Source organism: Stenella coeruleoalba, assembly GCF_951394435.1.
Source record: "Stenella coeruleoalba genome assembly, chromosome: 3".
Classification (NCBI taxonomy): domain Eukaryota; kingdom Metazoa; phylum Chordata; class Mammalia; order Artiodactyla; family Delphinidae; genus Stenella; species Stenella coeruleoalba.
In genome coordinates, this window is record NC_137148.1 from 172,935,012 (window position 1) to 172,954,830 (window position 19,819).

The 19,819-nt window shown below is 54.1% G+C and overlaps 1 protein-coding gene across 1 annotated transcript in view; it reads right to left on the reverse strand.

The window, feature by feature from the left end:
- Window positions 1–289: 289 nt before the first annotated feature.
- The window catches only part of GNG7 (G protein subunit gamma 7), a 153,959-nt gene continuing 134,429 nt past the window's right edge, over window positions 290–19,819 (reverse strand). Inside the window, exons 4-5 of the mRNA XM_079918516.1 lie at window positions 7,144–7,262; window positions 290–3,858 (exon numbers count right to left, since the gene is read on the reverse strand). Coding sequence (XP_079774642.1) covers window positions 3,733–3,858; window positions 7,144–7,224 — 207 coding nt within the window. The 5' untranslated portion in view covers window positions 7,225–7,262 and the 3' untranslated portion in view covers window positions 290–3,732. The remainder of the gene's footprint in view (window positions 3,859–7,143; window positions 7,263–19,819) is intronic.

Consider the following 19,819-nt stretch of genomic DNA (forward strand, 5'->3'; position numbering starts at 1 on the left):
CAGATAGCTTCCCCCGAAATTCTCCCACTGTAGATCAGAAGCTGAAGCTCCCTCGTCTGCGCTGCTGCCTGAAGCCCGGTTCTATCCACGCTGCCTCTGGTTCTATCCACTCTGCCTCTTCCCGGGGCAGCTGGGTCAGTGGGGGGTGGAGGGGAAGCCGTCCCGCCGGAGCCAAGACCCCGCCCTGTCCCCCCCCCCCCCCCCCCCCCCCCCCCCCCCCCCCCCGCACGCAGCGGCCAGGGAGCCAAGGAAGGGTCGGAGCCGGGAGGAAAGGAACAGTGAGACTTTTTATTGTGCATTAATTCACTTGGTATTAACAATTCCACACAATATTCAAACACTGCAGGAAAGTGGGTGTGGCACACCTGGAAGTTTTTAAAAATCAGAAATAAAAAGCACTGGACATCCAAACGCAGATGGGGTAGAACCCACTAGAACCACGGATTGCTTTCTGAGAACCGGGAACCGGTCTTTACAATGTTTGGCAATGGTCTCTGAGGACAGAAGGAAACGGGGCGGGGGGGGGGGGGGGGCGGGAAGGGGAGCGGGGGAGTGGTGTCGACATATGGCTTCTTTTCAAGGCGCCCCGCGGCAGGTTCTTGAAGGACGAGCGACCTGTGGTGGCCTCACCGTGGCCCGGAAACTGCCCCCGGTCACTCATGCTTGGGGCGGGGGTCCGATGGCCTCTTCCTGCCCGCCCCGGGCTCGAGATGGATGAGCTGCCTGGAGGCCCAGCGACGACAGGACAGGGTGGCCGGGACATCAAAGGGAGAAAGAGCACCTTCTGCGTCCCCATCCGTCCAAGGGGGCTGGAGGTCACAACCGAGTCACTTAATTCTTGGCCTGGGGGGTGACCTTTAGGGAGGATGGGGGAGGGGCCGGGCCGGGCCAGGCCCACAGGAAACACTGCAGGCTGCAGACAGAAACCCCGCGTCGCCCAGGGCTGCCTTTTTTGGGCGCCTGTGTCCTTAATTCCCCCCGGGATGTGGTTGCGAGGCGCCGGTTTCCCCCGAGGCCCGCGCTGCCACTGCCGGCTCCCGGCCTCGCGGGGCACTTACAGTCTCCCAACGCCCTGAAAACCATGGTTTCACACTGACACTTGCACCAGGAGAGCACAAGCTTGTGTGATGCTTGTGTGATGCTTCAGGCCTATGCTGGGGACCCTGATGTTGAAGAAGAAAAAAAAAGGAAAAGAGCGCTTTTTCCTCCGCTGGAAAGAAACCCACGGTGGGGCTTTTGCCCACTGCCACCTCCCTGGGCTCCGAGGCTGCGGGCACCTGGGGAGGCAGCGGGGCAGGTGTGGCCATGGGGCGGGGCTGGGGGACGGTGGTCCTCCCCCTCTCTGGGCCTCAGTTTACCCAGACCGCTGGGTCCCTGGGGTCTTGACTCGGGGGCCTCTGGTCCGGTGCGATTTTGCTTCAGGGCTTGTGGGGGTGGGGCGGGGCGGCCATCGGCCGCCAGCGATGGGGCTGCCAAACTCGGGTCCCTCCACCCCATCGGCCAGGGGTCCTGGGCTTGGCTTCCCACTGGCTTCTCCGGGGTCAGTCGGCGGGGACACGCGGTGGGGATAGACTTGGCACAGCTGGCAGGGCAGGGGCCCGAGAGAGAGGGCAGGCCTGGGCCCGGGGACCTGTGACCTCAGCACCGGGACCCCTTGTCCTCTTCGGGGCCTGGCAGCGGGAGGCCGGGACAGTAGGGGCGCAGGAGGACGGCTGGGTGTGCGCAGACCGAGCTCAGGCTGAAGGGATTAAGGCTTCTGTCACGGACGGAGCAAAGGGTGACCAGTCGGCAGATGGCTGGTGGGCTGTCCTCGCCAGCAGACTCGCTCTGCCAGCTGCTCCTCTGACCCTCGGGCTAAGCCCCGCTGTGCCCTGGCTTCCCCAACCCCCAGCCGTGGGGTGCGCCCGGGGTTTCTGGAACAGGCTTTGTTCTGTCCTGCTGTGCTGCCAGGCGTGGGCAGGCCAGGCGCCCCTGGGCCGCTGGCTGCCTGCGCAGTGTACGGGGGCAGCAGCGTGGGGTGGGGGGCTTTGTGGCTTCCCCCCTCCACCTGCATGGGTGGGGGAGTGGGCTCCCCGAAGCCCCAGGTGCTCCCGGACCGGCCGGAAAGAGCTGGGTGCTGGGGAGAAGCTTGGCCCTGGGTCTGCACCCCGCGGGAGCCGGCCATGGGGGTGCCGGGCATCCTGCCAGCCTTCGCAGCTGTGCACGGTCTGAGCCCCAGGGGCGCGAGGGGAGCAGAGGCGTCGGGAGAGGAGCTCAAGGCTCCGGGTCCCACCAGCCCGCGTGCCTTGTGCCGGCTGCCCAGGGCCCTTCTGCTCGGGGGACCCTGGGATCCTGACTTCCCACCCCGCCCCCGCAGGGCCGCACGGGCAGGTGGGCCACCGGGGATCAGGCGGCCGAAAGCAGGTGTGCATCTGACCTGTCCTTCTGCCTCCACCTCTTTAAATGTTTTTGTTGTAACAGAGGAAACAGCAATTGTCAAAGAGCCCCCCAGCCCGCCCTCACCATCAACTACGCGACACCTTACAGATGCTCCGGGCGGCTGGGTGTGAGCGCAGAGGGGAGTACTGCCAGTGCCTCTCCATTTCTGGGCAAAGGATCCCATCTCCAGGGCCTCTGCAGCTACTTCCAGACAATTTCACACCTATTTTTTTGGCCAGCCGCCCACCCGGCTTGCGGGATCTTAGTTCCCCGGGATGGAAACCGTGCCCCCTGCAGTGGAAGCGCGGAGTCCTAACTACTGGACCACCGGGGAATTCCCTCGCAACATTTTATACCCCGAAGCACCAGGGGGCCCCGGGCTGGCCTCCCCAGGCTGCATTTCTGTCTGAAAAATGGCCATGGAGATGCAGAAAGTGGAAAAAAAACAGAACAAAACACGGAAGAGCCAAATATGACCATAGCCTCTAACTGCCCACGCTGATGTCTCGTGCTTAAAACTAAAGAAAACACAGCCGGCCGTTGCAGTGACCAGAGCCATGGGCTGAAAATCCGTTTCTGGGATGGGCGGGGTCCCCAGGAAAGGGAGGGGGCCTCAGCATGGCTGTCGGATGACACATGCCACACAAAAGCCACACAGCTGGGTGACCCTGGGTGACAGGGGTGCGTTTCACAGGCAAAGCCCCCCTCCCGGCCCCTGAAATCCAAGTCACACAACCCAGCTTAGCTACAAGTTCAGCCAATGACACCCGATTTTAGCGGTACGGAATTACGAGGTTTTAAATGAAAAGGAGAAAGATTTCTGAAAAAAGTTCGTTATGTCCCTCCTCCCAACTCCACCCAATTTTTGTCCACTTCACACACCCTGGCCAAAGGCATCACGTCATCAACCTGGCTGAAGTCCTCACAAATGGCCAACTGTGTGAGACTCGCCACCCGGCCGGGTCAGCCGCGCCAGCGGCTAATTCACCCACCTCCTTCCCGTCTCCCCGCCCAGCTCGGCTCTAGACCATGACTCAAATGGCAAGGCCGTTTTCAAAAATCGTTACCGCGTTGCCTGGGCATTTCAGCTATTTCCCATGAGAAGTGGTGGTGGAGCCCGGCCCCTGACAGGGCTGCGATATGGGGTCTGAAAATCCATCTGAACCCAGAGGATACATTTTACCCCACCTGGGCGACGGCAACTTTTTGCATTTCTTTTGGAATGAAGAGTTTTGTTTGACTGTGTACTGAATGATGCCTTGGCCGGGGTGGGGGGGGGGGCGGGGGTTAGGGAGGAGCTGAGGGAAGATAGAGCTATAGGATAATACAAGGCTTCTTGTCCTTAAAGGGGTTCTCCGAGGCGGGGACTCCCACCAGCAGGGGGTCGTTCCGGGCGTGCTGCTCACAATAGCTCATGAGTTCGGAGGAGGCTTTGGAGACCTGTGTGTGGGCACAAGGACAAGAGAGGAAAGATAAGAAGCGCCGTGCCCACGGCAGCACAAAGGTGGAGATAACCCCAGTGCCCGTCACCTGAAGACACACACCGTGTCCCTCCACACACGGGAGCATCTCTCAGCCACGAAAAGGAGAGAAGCACGGACACTCGCTACCACGTGGATGGACCCCGAGAACACGACGCTCAGTGAGAGAAGCCAGACGCAGAAGGACCCACAGGGTGTGATTCCATTGATGGGAAACGTCCAGAACAGGCAGATGCACAGACACCGAGGGCAGTTGTCAGGGGCTGGGGAGTGACTGCTCATGGGGATGGGCCTCCTTCTGGGGTGATGGAATATTCTGGAATTAGGCAGTGGTGCATCAGGTTGCACAACAATGTCAATGTACTCAGTATCACTAATGGTAAATTTTATGTCACGTATATGTATTTTACCGGAAATTTAAGATTGAATAAGCAGAAGAACTGAACCTTCTCCAGAGGGGGTTGTGTGGAGTTTGAAGGGAAGGGTCAGGGGAGGAATCAGTCGAAGAAAGGACCTGACGGGCAGAACCCTGCAGGTACATCGCCCGAGAGGCGGGACAAGGCCTTCGGCATTTGATTCTTGTGCTGTGTGAGCTGTCGCGGTGTCGGTGACCATAGTGAGGGGGCTGACACTTAGGACCCCCTGCGTCAGGGTCCCCAAAAGAGGAGGGAGGAGATGCAGGGAGGGCCCACCGCAGCCCTGGGGAAGCTGGCGTGGGTAAAGTGGTGCCTAGTGTCCGGGGGGTGCCCCACCCTGCTGGCAGCACCGCGGCTGCGTTGTGGGGCCTGGGGGGGCTCCTCGAGTCCCGGGTGCATCTCTGCGGCCTTGACCCCTCAGCAGTCCCCTTCCCACCCGGAAGAGCGGCGGGCAGGGAAAGTTTGCGGAGGGTCTTCTGCGCCCCAGAGCTGTGGCCCCGGGCGCCAGGGCCCCAGGCTCGGATTCCACTGCTCTGCCTGGAAGACAAGCCCCCGGGGGCCCCTGGATGCTGCGCGCCCTCCGCCTCGCCTCGCCGGCCTCTCACTCAGGCCGGCCCTGCGCTCCCAGTCGCCGTCTTGGGGCCTCAAAACCTCAGGCGGGACGGGAGGGAGACCGGTCACGCCCGACTCTGCTCCTCCCCACGTTCAAAGGCCGCCCGCGGGGGGAGCCCTCCCGACATCAAACGGGCGGGTGAGTCAGCGGCCTCCTGAGTCAGCGGCCTCCGCCAGGGCCGGGGCTGGCTCGGCGCTGAGAGGAAACCACTTCAACCGGGGCTGCTCTGCCTTCAGCCCCAAGGAATGCTTTGAATGCTCAGAGTCCTGGAACATTCAGACGCCTCGTGGGAGGCGCCCCCCACGACACCACCCGGGGGGTGCTGCAGCCTCCTTCCCACCTGGCTGGGCTGGAGGTGCAAGGCGACGACAGGGGTTGGCCCCATGGCCACATGGGGTCCCGTGTCCGCACTGCCGGGCCCTCCGTTCCTAACCCGCGACCAGCAGTGACTGGGGGATTACCGTGCTGAGGGAAGCAAGGCCTGAGCAGATGCGTGGAGTAACGGCTGATTCTCTGTGTCCGCTTAGCTAGGCCAGGTACCTGGGTGTGTGGCCAAATGCCAGCCTAGATGTCTCTACGAAGGTCTTTTTAAGGTGAGATTAACATTTAAATCGATGGACTTTGAGGAAAACCGGTGACGCTCCATAATGTGGGTGGGCCGCATCTAATCAGTTGAAGGCCTTCAGAGAAAAGACTGAGGTCCCTCGAAGAGGAAGGAATTCTGCCTCCTGACGGCCTTCAGACTCAAGTTGCATCAGCTCTTCCCTGGGTCTCCAGCCTGTGGTTCAGCCCTGCCACCCTGAGACCTGCCAGCCCCACGACTGCGTGAGCCAATGCCTTAAACTACCTCTCATGCTCCCTCTCTGTCTCTAACATATAGTCGTATATCCCTGACTAATCCAGTGGGTAGCTAGAGCACGGCTAATGTGGAAGCATAAATGACCCGTGTCTTCCCTGGATGGACACTCCCTGGTCCTCACCCAGCCACCCACAAGCTGGGGTCTGGGGCAGGAATCAGCTTCTCGGAGGTGGCTCACCGTCCTTTGCAAAGTGGACATGGGTTTGGTGAGAAGGTGATTTCGAACAGTGTCAGACAGCTTTCTCGTATAGGAGGCCATGACTGGCCCGTGGGTCTGTATCCTTTGAAAGTCCTGGATGTCATCCTGATGTCCACTTGTGGACTTAAGATTCAGCTATATAAACAAATACGGTCCCTCCACACACGGGAGCATCAGTCAGCCATGCAAAGGAGTGAAGCCCTGACACTCACTACAACGTGGACGGACCTTGAGGATATGATGCTCAGTGAGAGAAGCCTGACACAGAAGGACCCACAGTGTGATTCCATTGATGGGAAACGTCCAGAACAGGCAAATCTACAGACAGACAGTCGGTTCCTGGTTGTCAGGGGCTGGGGAGGGGATGTGGGGTGATTGCTAATGGGGACGGGCTTCTTTTTGGGGGTGATGGAGTGTGCTGGAATTAGTCATGATGGTTGCACATTTTGAGTTCACCAAATGCCACTGAATCGCGCACTTTAAAAACAGTTAACTTTATGCAAATTTAAAAAAAGAAAAAAAGCCCGCAGAGCTGACTGCCCGATTACGCACTATCTTATTTTGCTTTGCACGTTCCTGGTCCCTGATGGGTTAAGCGTTTGCTAGGAGGAGCTGCTTGTCCTTTTTCTCTTTTTAGCTAAAAATCAAACACGCTTATTTCAAAAAATGCAATCAACGCAGAAGTGGCGAAAGTAAACAGTGAAAGGCCCTGTGTCCTCTCTTCCCTGGGACCAGGCCTCTGACTTCTCTTTGCATCTGTCACAACAGGGGAGCTGGACAGAGCTCTGAGGATGAGGGGATAGAAGAGAAAGTGACTGTCTCACGCTGACCCTTTTGGAGGGGCCTGATTTGGCCTTCTCTGGGGCCGTCCAGGGACGGACCCCAAGGGCTGGGGCAGGCTCACAGCAGCACTCGAGGCCTGCCTCTGGTCCCACTCTGTTTACAAAGCATGCTGGCACATCAATCGTCACAACAACCCATGAGGTAGGTTTACATCAGCTGCGTCTTTCTGCTGAGAAAACTGAGGCTCAGAGAGGTCGAGTGGCCCAAGGTCACACAGCGAGAGGCAGAGCCGAGTGCAAACCCCTACCGTCCTGCTAGCCTCCGTGCCCACCGTTTGCTGAGGGCGCGCCCGGGGGTCTCTCTCCCCTGCTCACCTTGATGCGCTCGATCCCGGCTTCGATGCGGAGCTGTTCCACGAGCTTCCGAGCCTGGGCTATGTTGTTAGTGGCTGACATTGTCTGCCATCAGCTCTGGGCCTCTGTCGTCCAGAGAGCTGTGGGGAGAAGTAGACAGATGTGAGCTGGCTCGTGACGCCCCAGGACTGCAGGTGGAGGACGTCGAGGAGGGATGCCCCACTTCCGGAAACCTCAGGGGGCCCTGAATCCCCGCCACCCTGCAGCCATGACGCCTGTGCCCCTGGGTCACAGTGAGAGGCCCGGCCAAGCACATCTTCTCCTACAGTCCCCTCCTGCGGCTGGTCGGGGGTAAGTGCTCACTGGACATGACCACTGAGGGTCCCAGGAGAGCTCACAAAACCATTGCATCGGCTCCTGGTTGGCTCAGAGCGAGGGGAGTTTTCTCTGATTCCTGCTCCTGCATTGGGTCCCCTCCCCCCATACTGTTGGCACTGGGGCCGATCATTCTCTCTTGGGGGCCGTCCTGGGCCCTGTGGGGTGTCGAGCAGCCTCCCCGGCCCCCACCCACCTGATACCAGGAGCACCCCCAGTGTGACAACCACAGATGTCCCCAGACATGACCCAGTGTCCTCTGGGGGCAGAGTCGCCCAGGGGCGAGACCCCTGGCTCTGGACCAAGGCAGATCACGTGGGAAGCCTGCACCCGTGGGTCCTGGGTACCCCACCCCTTCTCTGCAGGGCCTGGGCCTGTTTCCTTCCTTCATTTGGTCAATTGTCCAGCAAATTAAAATTTAATTACATTTAAAATGTTGCGATGCCCATAGATTCACATGCATTTGTAGAAAACAGCAGAGACAGCCCGTGCGCCCGCTGCCTGGTTTCCCCCAGCGGCGGCATCTTGCAAAGCTGTAGTGACGTCATAACCAGGATGCTGACCTTGACACAGGGGAGATGGGGGGCACTTCCACCCCTAGGGTCCTCATGCCTCCCTTCAGGGGCCACAGCAGGTGGCCAGGCCATGGCTATTGTTCACCTTTTAAACTTTAGTACCATGGCCTTGAGAATGCTGTTTATTTATTTCTTTATTTTAGGTTGCAATAGGCTATAACTTAGTTTATTATGAATAAAATGTATAGCGCATGATACGTTTCTACCCCACAAATTCACTGTTAGAAGAATCCCAACACGACAGAGCTTAGACTTGGCAAGAACAATGCAATAGACAGAGTGAGGCCACTTAAACAGGAAATGGCTCGTGTAAGTAAAATTAACACAAACATCTTCTAGGTATGATTTGGTCTATAACTGGGCAGGATTAAGACAAATGCCATTCAACTTCGGTTAAAAAGTCAAAGTTTCACTGTTGTTCAAATAAAAAGTCAAAGCACGCAATGTAGAAAAAAAATGATAAAACCATCTTAACCCGACTTACATCCATATCCAATTAATGATGAGAATGCGATTTATTTATTTATTTATTCAATATTTATTTATTTGGCTGCGCTGGGTCTTAGTTGAGGCATGTGGGATCTAGTTCCCCGACCAGGGATCGAACCCGGGCCCTCTGCGTTGGGAACGCAGAGTCTTAGCCACTGGACCACCAGGGAAGTCCGGAGAATACTGTTTAAATGGAACCACTCGGTAAGGAGCCTTTCGGGATTGGCTGTTTTTTCCCACTCGACCTAATTGTCTGGAGATCCACCCCTGCGGCTGTGCTTATCCACAGTTCATTCCTTTGCAGTAAAGGACCACGGTGTGGAGGTGCCCCGTAACCCTTTGCCTGTCCGAGAACACCTGGGCTGGCTCCCGGTTCTGGCTGTGTCAGCAACAGAGCTGCCCCAGGCGTCCGTGTGCAGGCTTCTGCGTGAATATAAGCCTTTATTTCTCAGAGATAAATGCTGAGGAGTGCAACTGCTTGTTTAATTTTTTAAGAGAACACCGGCCTGCTTTCCAGAGTGGCTACACAATTCTACATTCCCACCAGCCATGTACGAGTGATGTAAATTTATTTTTTATAATTCAGTTATGCACAATTTTTCTGTCCCTTAAGGTGGTGAAAATTCTTTTTTCCATCCAATCTACATTTTAGTGAGCCCTGGGACACTGGTTCTCAACTGGGGCCATCCTGCCCCCCGGGGACACTTGGTGATGCCTGGGGACATTTGTGGTTTTCAACCACAGTTGTTGCTCAACACCCCCCAACCCCAGTGCCCAGGGCGGCCCCCCACAGAGGACGGCCCAGCCCCAAATGATGATAACGCCAAGGCTGAGAAATCGAGTCTGATCCCTGGTCACACTGGACACCGGGATAAATCCCCGATGGTCAGCTGGTGTAAACCAGGGGGGGCCCCAGCATCTGAGAGTCACCTCCTCCTCTCCTTCCCACTCAGGTGTGGACTTAAATGTGTGCGGCATCCAGGACCTCAGAGGTCACATTGCCCCGGGGGCATCCATGGAATCCGTAACCCAGGGGTTTCACCTGGGGAGATCCTGTCCTCAGGGGACACTGGGAGACACCTGGGGACGTCTGTGGTCATCACGACAGGGAGAGGGGCTCCTGGCATTGAGATGGGATCAGAGAATGACCTGGCCCCAGTGTGCGCATGGCCCGGGTTGAAGACGCTCCCAGTGTGTCCACGCAGTGTTCGTTCAGGATGGTGGGGTGCAGAGCCCAAGTTCAGGAGTCCTGGGGAGCCGCCCGACTGGGCTGGCTTTTACCCAGGCCTTTCAGTAGCACCATGTGCTTCTGTCATCATACATTGTACCTCTGTCTGTTTCCCAGAGGGGCGGCTGCAGAAAAGTAAAGGCAGAGTTCAGGTTCTCAAGAAATTTCCCTTTCGGAAATAAACAGGAACGGACCGCGGACGTGCACGTCTCGGATGGCCCTCCAGGGGATCGCGCGGAGTGAGGAGGCCAGTCCCCAGAGCCACATGCTGTGCGGTTCCATGTACAGAACACCCCTGAGACCACAGGGTCGTGGAGATGGACCAGAGGCTTGTGGCTGCAGGGGGGCGGCGGCCTGGGGAGGGGTCTGGGTGGACAGGCGGACACCGGGTCCTCATGCTGTGTGAAGTGCTGGAGATCTAGACTGTGTGTGTGGGGTTCACGTGTCTGCACAGGGGATAAACTTGCAAAGATCCTAATACACACACACAAGTAAAACTGCAGGAATCTGTGTTCGGTAGGTGATGCAGGGACTTTCTCTCTGCGATCTGGTACGACTGCGTGTGAACCTACAGTGATCTCCATCCAAGTTCCATTAAAAAAAAAAAAATCCCTTCCACACTACTGGCTGCCTGCCTTCCCGCCAGACACCCAGGCCCCTTTCTGGGTCAGAAAAGGCCCGAATGTGTCTGCTCTGGGCATACAGGGCCCACATGTGGGCTTCCAGAGGGCTCTGATTCAGCAGAGAGCTTCAAAGCGGCCACAAAACATCCAATTCAGGGAAAACCGCCCTTGGTTCGACTTAAAAATACCTAAATTACTCAGCGCTAAATATAGATGCTGACAGAGAACAAATGGGGTGGCTTCACAGCATGTTTTCCTTGGAAGGCCGGGGAGTCCTGCTCAGCACCCACACTCAGAGTGTCCACCAGGACCCTAGGAGGCCCGGCTACCCCGTGGGGCACCCCAAACCATGGCCTCCCTCGTCAGCTCTAAGCCCCTCGGTGCTGCTGGCTTGCTGTTCCGGGCACGATGCCCTGAGAGGCTCCCTCCAGGCTGGGTTATAACCTGGACCCCCCGGGACGGCCGGAGTGGGCTGCATTGGGGGGTGTGTGTGCTTGTGTGTGTGCATGCACGTGTGTGTGTGCATTTGTTTACATGTATGTGCGTGTGTGAGCCTGCATGCGTGTGCATGCACGTGTGTCAGTTTGTATCTATGTGTGTGCACGTGTGTGTGTGCATGAGCAGCTGAGACCAGATGTAGTTGCATCACGGCAGCCCAGACAGCAGACCGACGTCCTGGTCCTGGCGGTGTCACGGTCAGTCACTGCCTCACCGCGTGCCCCCCGGGGTTAGGTCACCTCTCGCAGGACAGGCAGTGGCCGTGAGTCAGCCCGGGAACATTCCTCACCAGCTGCCTCCCTGCCAGAGACACGTGACGGCTCCAGGCACCTGACCTGGCCAGTCCTGCCTGGCCCGTGGAGCCTTGGAAGGCCCTGGAAGCCGGGCAGGGCCTTGGGAAGCAGGAGGGAGGGGTTAGGCGGTTGGGGCTGCAGGTAGCGGTCAGATTCCGCCTGGGGAGTGGCCGGTTCTAGCATGGCAAGGCTGGGGGCATGACCTGGGGTGAGGTTTGCCTAAAAATAGAAACTTAACAGACGACAGCAGGCCCTGGCTGGCCTCCCAGTAAAGGGCTAGGAAGTCACCAGGGTCAGGCTGGATCCCACAGAAGCATCGCGGGTGCGTGGCTGCAAGGCAAGGACCGTGAAGGCCCTGAGCACGCCAGGACGCATTGTGAGGCTGCGCTGATTACAGAGGGAGGGTCATCACCGGAGTGTTACAGACCTGAGCCCAGATGCCAGGCTCAAATGCACATGAGGATTAAACACAACTGGGGGAGGGTGGTGTTTCTCGATGGCGAGCTGGGGGATGGCAGGATGGGGGACACCGAGTTAGAACGGGGTCCCTCCCCCAAGGCCCTGCTGACACTGGGACCATGTCACTCTCTGTGGGGGGCCGTCCCGGGCGCTGCGGGGTGCAGAGCAGTCACCCTGGACCCACCCACTCGATGCCAGGAGGCCCCCAGTCGTGACAGCCACAGACGTCCCCAGACATGGCCCCGTGTGGCCCAGGGGCAGAGCCACCTCCCCCGGGATTGGAGGGGGGAAACCTCTGGATTATATTAGGTCTCATTTTCCCAACCAAAGAGATTCCATATAAAAAGTCATAGAATGGGTACTTCCCTGGTGGTCCAGCGGTTGAGACTCTGCGCTTCCACTGCAGGGGGCGCAGGTTCAATCCCTGGTTGGGGAACTAAGATCCCACATGCCGTGCGGCGTGGCCACAAAGTAAAAAAACAAAACAAAACAAGTCATGGGATGAAAAAGAAGATATACACAGATTAGTGAAAATGTACAGAATGTTGATTTTCTGTCCCAGAGAAGTTACCCCCTAGCAACTGAAGCAACAGAACGAGTGGAGATTAACAGCTAGGATTGTATAAAACTATTCAGAACTTCTTCACGGCAAACCTATAAAACTAAAACCCAAGACCAGCGACCTAGGAAGAACCATGGCAACGATACCCTGGAAAGTGACCTCTTTGTCATGTTAATAATACCTTAGCTGGGTATTTTATATCGGGAGAGGACTCACTCGAGGAATTCATGTGAAAAGTAATTTCACCGGTAAAACACAAAGTGAACAAAGCGTGGCCTCATTAGCAATTGACGAAAGTAGGTTGGAGGGATCATGGGCTGCCAGCACTTCATTCACCCAGGACACCAGGAAGGCTGCAGGAAGAGCGACACCTGACGCAGGTAGGGATATGCTCGTCCCCGACTCTCTGGTACTGTTGGCCCATCTCAGCCTCGTAAACTGGACATCAGGAGCTTACAAGGCTGTCCTCTCAAATCCCTTGCTGGGGCATTTATCCCGAGGGAACAAAAATCAAGAGAAATAAAAAGCTATATATAGAAAGGTGTTTACAACGGTGTTATTTATAATAGTGAGAAATTGAATGAAACCATGTGTCCTGCAACGGGGGAATGGCTAATGCAGCGGGGTGTTTTCCTAGTGGAGCAACTGTTATAAATGGTACCCAAAGATGGGGAGCCCAGAGGAGGTGTTTCATGAAAAAACAGGGAGATGGATAAAGTGAGGATGTGTGGCTACTTACCACTGTATTAAAACATATGTGGATAAAGGCAGAAAGGGAACCTCAAATTGACAGTCTGGTTAATAACTGTTTTTATGATTTCCTTTAATGAAGTGGTTTCCATTAAGGTACAACTTGCATCCAGTAAAATCCGTGCTTTGGGGCATGCAGTCGATGAGAACTTAGAAATGCATACAGCCCCGTAGCCAATACCAATTGTGAGTAAAGCCGTGGTGAACATTCATGTCCAGGTTTTTGTGGGAACCTAAGTTTCTGTTTCTCCTGGGGAAATGCCTGGGCATGGGATTTCTGGCTCCTAGGACAGGTGTATGTTTAACTTTACAGGTTAAACATTTTCAAACAGTTTCCAAAGTCACTGCAGGGGATACACTTGCAAAGATCCTAATATACACACACAAGTAAAAAACTGCGCTGTTTTGTATTTTGAAATAATCACAGACTGACAGGCAGTTGCAAAAATTGTACAAGGTGCCATGCACCCTTTTCCCCCGATTCCCCCGATGGTGACATCTTATGTGACTGTGGGACAATATCAAACTGGGACACTGCTGCTGGCCCGATGCTCACCGGCCTCAGGTTCTGCCAGCCCTCCCACGACTCATATGTGTGCAGACGGGACGTTTGTCACCACTCACCCCTCCAGGAAGGTCTGGTCTAAATGTCGCCTGTCCTGGCCGCTATCCCTGACTGAGATCCAAGTCCCTTTCTCCTGCATCCCTCACCCAGCCAGGACACCTGCCTGCAGACCTGCCCCCACGCCACCGTGAGCACCCCCATTGACATTTGTGGCTGGATCATTTTCTGGGGCGCCGTCCTGAGCACTGTAGGGGTTTGAGCAGCATCCCTGGCCCCCACCCACTCAGTGTCAGGAGCTCCCCCAGTTGTGACAGCCACAGATGTCCCCAGACATCGCCCAGTGTCCCCAGGGGGCAGAATCTAAGGCTTTTGTGGAACTCTCTTATCAGAAGAAACCCAGCAGCTGAAAGAGGTTCATTTAGGCAAAATGCAAAGTTTTTTGGAATTGAAATGGTCCAGTTTGAAGTGAAATGGTACTGAATGGAACAGAAGTTTGTTTCAAAGAGGGTTTAAATTTCTTAGCATCTGAGAATTCCATGGCGGTCCAGTGGTTAGAACTCTGTGCTGTCACTACTGAGGGCGCGGGTTCAATCCCTGGTCAGGGAAACTAAGATCCCTCAAGCTGCTTGGCCTGGCCAGAAAAAAAAAAAAAAAGGAATTTCTTAGCATCCAACAACCTCTGTGGCTGGGAGAAGTCACACGGGGCCAGAGTTTCAGAGTTTCCCTAAAACTCAACCAAGAACACATTTGAAGGAGAAAAGAGCACAGCCCTGGGGGGAGAGAGGGGGAGGCAGAGCCCCTGTGGAAAGTGGCAGACCTGCATTCTGTCCCAGTTCCCAAAGCTGTGTGGTTTGGGGAAAGTTACCTCCCCCCTCTGAGCTCCAGTGAGCTCTGCTCAATGCTCAGAGTGACACTCCCTCTCGGCGTAGGGCCTGGCCAACCTCCAGGTCCCCAGGTTCCTATGTTGGGGGACGGGGGCCCCAGAGGCTGGCAGCCACGGGGAGGGCCCTCCTTCAGGAACCTGTGGCAACTGCCACATAAACACAGCGGCGGGGGAGGAGGGACGAGAGACGAGGTGCCTGGACCTCCTCTGCACAGTGAGTGTGCACTGGCCGGTTTGCTGGAAGCTACTAGGAAATCTCCCTGCCCTCGGACTTTGCTGGCCCCGCAGTGGCCACACCACTCATCTGCCCAGGGGCCGGGTGGGGCAGGACGTCACAAAGCTCACCTGGCCTGGGGGAAAGCGGGGCAGATCTGAAGTGGACTGTATTAAAACTAGGAGTGGAGGGACTTCCCTAGTGGAGTGGTGGTTAAGAATCCGCCTGCCAATGCAGGGAACACGGGTTTGAGCCCTGGTCCGGGAAGATACCACGTGCCGAGGAGCAACTAAGCCCGTGTGACACAACTACTGAGCCTGTGCTCTAGAGCCCGCGAGCCACAACTACTGAGCCCACGTGCCACAACTACCAAGCCCGCAAGTCACAACTACTGAAGCCGGCATGCCTAGAGCCCGTGCTCTTCAACAAGAGAAGCCACTGCAATGAGAAGCTCGCACATCACAACGAAGAGTAGCCCCCGCTCACCACAACTAGAGAAAGCCCATGCACAGCAACAAAGACCCTACACAGGCAAAAATACATAAATAAATAAATTAATTTAAAAAAAAAAGCTGAGCATGGATCCTCTTCTGTCGTTCTGTGGCTCTAAGATCACGCTGATCTACTGATACATTCATGGCCTCCTCCTCAGCCACCTGGACTTTGGACTAAAACCTCTATCTGGGGCTTCCCTGGTGGCGCAGTGGTTGAGAATTCACCTGCCAGTGCAGGGGACACAGGTTTGAGCCCTGGTCCGGGAGGATCCCACGTGCCGCGGAGCAGCTGAGCCCGTGCGCCACGGCTGCTGAGCCCGCGTGCCTGGAGCCTGTGCTCTGCAGCGGAAGGCGCCACCGCAATGAGAAGTCCACGCACCCCAATGAGGAGTGGCCCCCGCTCGCCACAGCTGGAGAGGGCCTGCACGCATCAACGAAGACCCAGCGCAGCCAAAAATAAATAAATAAATAAAAAACAAAACAACAACCAAAAAACCCTCTATCTGCAGATTTCACTCCAATGACGGTGGGCCAGCTCGTGTGGACGCTCTCCTGACGAGGGCAACTAGCAAAGCTTCATGGAATAGAGAAGCTTGAAGGGACTGGAGGACTGGAGGACTTCACTATTAAGATAGTGAAGATTTCCATCCAGGATCTGGGGAGGATGGAAACCCAGGAGTCTGGCTTTGGGGCTGCTTTTTACTGGGGTGGAGGGTTTGCTAAGAGGCCAAGTGGCTATTGCCCTCACAAGGCTAGGGGCTCAGAGGTTGAGATCCAGGGCCTCCTAAGGGGAGAGAGATTGGGGAACTCCTCCTTGGTATGAGCTAGGACAAAAGAGTCCTGCCTTCTAAGAAAAGGGTCCACAGGAAGCAGACAGGCCCTCACAGTGACTGTAGCTGAGTTCTGAATAACCTCAGTTCCCGATACTGGATTGAGGTGAACTTAGATTGCTAGCAGCCCTAGATGCTGGACAGAAGTAAAAATGAACCCTTTCTGGTGGAAAACAACATCATCTTAGGCTTCAAATTATTTCTACAAACAAGTCAGCAGTCACAATGTCTAGCACACAATCAGAAATGACCAGGCACAGAAGAAGACAGGACCACATGAACAAAAATCAGCAGAAATAACAGACTATACAGACAGGCTCCCAGGGGTTTGATACACTGGAATTGACAGACTTTAAAATAACTATATTAATTATGTTAAATATGTGAGGTTGGAATTTTGGCAGCGAATTGGAAACTAAAGAAAAAGACTGAACGGATGTGTTGGAAACTGACAATATCTGAAACGAACACAATGGAAGAAGCAGTATCATTAAAGATAACTAAAGAGAAAATTAGTGAACTAGAAGATAGGAAATATCCAGAATGAAGCATGGACCACATGAGACAAGGTATAAGACACAGAGGATGCAGTAAGTTCTGACACACGTGTAATTGGAGCTCTGGAAGGAGGAGAGAGAGAAAGGGGCAGAAGCAATCTTGGAAGAGATAGTGATGGATAATTTCCTAAAACTGATTAAAAAAAAAAAAAGGACTCTAAGCCACAGATTCAAGAAGCCCTAGAACCTCAGGCAGGAAAAACATTTTAGAAATTGACAGAGAAATGACCAATGAGCACCTGAAAATGTGCTCAATGATTAGTCATCAGGGTAAGTATAAATGAAAACCATCGTGGGAGACTGCTTCACAGCCCTTAGAGTTGGCAAAAATCTAAAAGACCGACAATACCATGTATTGGGGAGGATGTACAAACATCAGAATTTTCACACGTTACTGATGGGAGCATAGGATAGTACAACCACCCTGGAAAGTGGGTTAGCAGACTCTTATAAGGCTAAACACATACTTAACCCATGACCCAGCAATTCCACTCCTAGGAATTTACCCAAGATACATAAAAACATATTTCCACAAAAGGACTTGTACAAGATGTTCATACATCTGTATTTGTAACAGCAAAAATTGGAAGTAACCCAAATGCCTGCCAACAGGAGGATGGATAAACAAACTGCGGTAATTCATACCATGGAATACTACTGCACAAGGGAAAGAAGAACCTACTGACAGATGAAGCCACATGTGGGACTCTCAAAGGGTGAAAGAAGACAGACATTAGAGGTGTTCTCTATCTCAACTGAGGTGCTAGTGTACACAGGTGTATAGACTTGTCAAAATTCATCAAACTACATATGTAAGCTCTGTTCATTTTACTGAAAAGGAATTATACCTTAATAAAGTCACTTAATTACAAAACAAACAAACATAATCTGCCTGAGGAATAAGGACCAACAATTTCATGGATCCAGTGAAAATTCTAGACCTGGTGAAAATCAACTTCAAGAATTAGAGTAAAAATGAGACTTCCCTGGTGGCCCAGTGGTTGAGAATCCAATGCAGGGGATGCAGGTTTGATCCCTGGTCGTGGAGCTAAGATCCCACATGCCGCGAGGCAACTAAGCCCAAGCGCCACAACTAAAGAGCCCGTGTGCCACAACTAAGACCTGATACAACCGAAAATAATTAATTAAAAAAAAAAAGAATTAGGGTAAAATAAAGACATTTTCAGACAAACAGGAAGACTGTCTCCAGATGACCTGCCTTATTAAAGGTAAAATAAAAAGATATTAGAGAAAAATGACCTCAGATAGAAGGCGGGAAATGTAAGAAGATGCAAAAAACAAAACAAAACCAAAATGTTGAAGGAGGGAAAGAACTTGATAAAATAATTCTAAAGTCCCCATGGAAAAATAAACAGGAAGTGAACAGCCCTGAAAACACACAAGAATCACAAGAGCCATTAGTTCGATATTTACCTCCACCTAGTCCATCAACAGAAGATGCTCTAAGGTTCTGCCTTGAACATTGTATGATGCTAGTTTAAATTATGCTATTTTGGTTACTGGGTTTCAGGGATTGGAGTCCTCAGTACTAATTCAGGAGGTCACTCATTTGAACTGTGTGATTTTTACACACAGAAAAAAAAAAAATAAAGTCGGTATCTGAAAAAACATGTATACTTCTCCATCTGCTGCAACTGGTCCAAGGCCAGAGTGATGGGGGACCAGGCCAGCTGTCCCTGGAGACTTCTCCTTGGTCCAGCCCTCAGCAGCCCCAGGCAGACTCCTGTGCCCTCCCCCCATCCCCAGCCAGGGGCGTCCACCCACCTCCTCCATCCCTCCTCCTAACAGCCAGAGTGACTTCTGAAAATGCACCTGAGTCTGTCCCTGCCCTACTCAGAAATCACCTGGGGCCCCTGCGGCCTCACAAACCAAGTACAAAGTCAAAGCTTGTCACTCACTTCCCTCTGCCAGGAATTCTTCCCCCACCCCCTATCCTGCCTGCTATGGATCGAATATTTTGCCCCCCACCCCCCCAAATGCATGTTGAAGCCCTGTTCGGTATCAAGAGGTGGGGCCTTTGGGAGGTGCCTAGGTCTTGAGGGTGGGGCCCTCGTGAATGGGATTGGTGCCCTCATAAGGGGCTGAAGGGACCAGACTTCTCCTTTTCCACCATCTGACTCCATTCTCTGGGTGTGGGTGCTCCCAAGGTAATGCAACGTGCCATCCTGGGCCTCCCTGTGTGGGTTCACATCTTGTGTGGGGACCTGCGTTACATCCAGGTGATTGGTACACCTGTCTGCCTGTCTCTCCCAAGGCCTGGCGGTTCCTTGGGGACTGGGTTGATGTCTTTCTCTCAGGATGTCTTTCTCAGAAATATCTTTTACCCTGGCCCCCTGGGTAAAAGTGTGACTTCTTTATCACAGTGCGACTTCTCTGCTTAAAACCATCCCAGGGTGAAATTTTAAAGAGAAACAAGACATTTCCCATCAATGGAATCACACCCTGTGTGTCCTTCTGTGTCTGGCTTCTCTCACTGAGCATCGTGTTCTCAAGGTCCATCCACGTTGTAGTGAGTGTCAGTGCTTCGCTCCTTTTCACGAGTAATATTTCATCGTGTGTACGGAATAACATTTTTAAGCAAACTTTTTTTTTAAGCAAACATTTTTTAAAAGAAAAGGAAGATAAAGAAAAGCCCTCATCTTGCTGTTGTTGAAGGGTAGCCATATATTTTCCTAATCAGGAGGAAAGTGGAAAATGGGAAAAATCAGTGGTTTGTTTGACTTGGACCAAGAAATATATAGGCTGTGTGTCTTTGGCTTGTGGACAAGAGCACTGGAGTGCCAAGCTTCATGTGTACTCTGCAGGTGACGGAGTGCATTCATAGTCTCTGTTACCGGGGAGGACCACCATGTTGGGCATCGTGAAGGGACTTCTGTGCCCATTTTTTACAGATGAGGAGACTGAGGCTTGAAGACGTTCGTATGTTAATAACCTTCCCGAGACCACGCAGCGGGTGGAGGTCGGGCCAGGGTTTGAATCTAATTCCCAAACCAGGGCTCACTGGGAGACCAGATCTAGGGGCAGTCGGGTGGGTCCCAGCACATAGCTCTGTCCCCCCTGCACCCAGAGGCAAGCTTCAGAGGGTGAGGGGCACGGTCTCTGCATCCTCCATGGCCCAGTGCCTTTGGCGAAGGGTTTAGACATACAGTGGTCCCAGGGCTGAGGGCCTCCACACACGAGGGATGGTGCCAGGACCCTCACACGGCTTTTTGCTTTGGAGAAAGACTGGGGCAGAACGCTGGGGACATCGACAACACTGGGGCAGGCCTGTGCGGCCACCA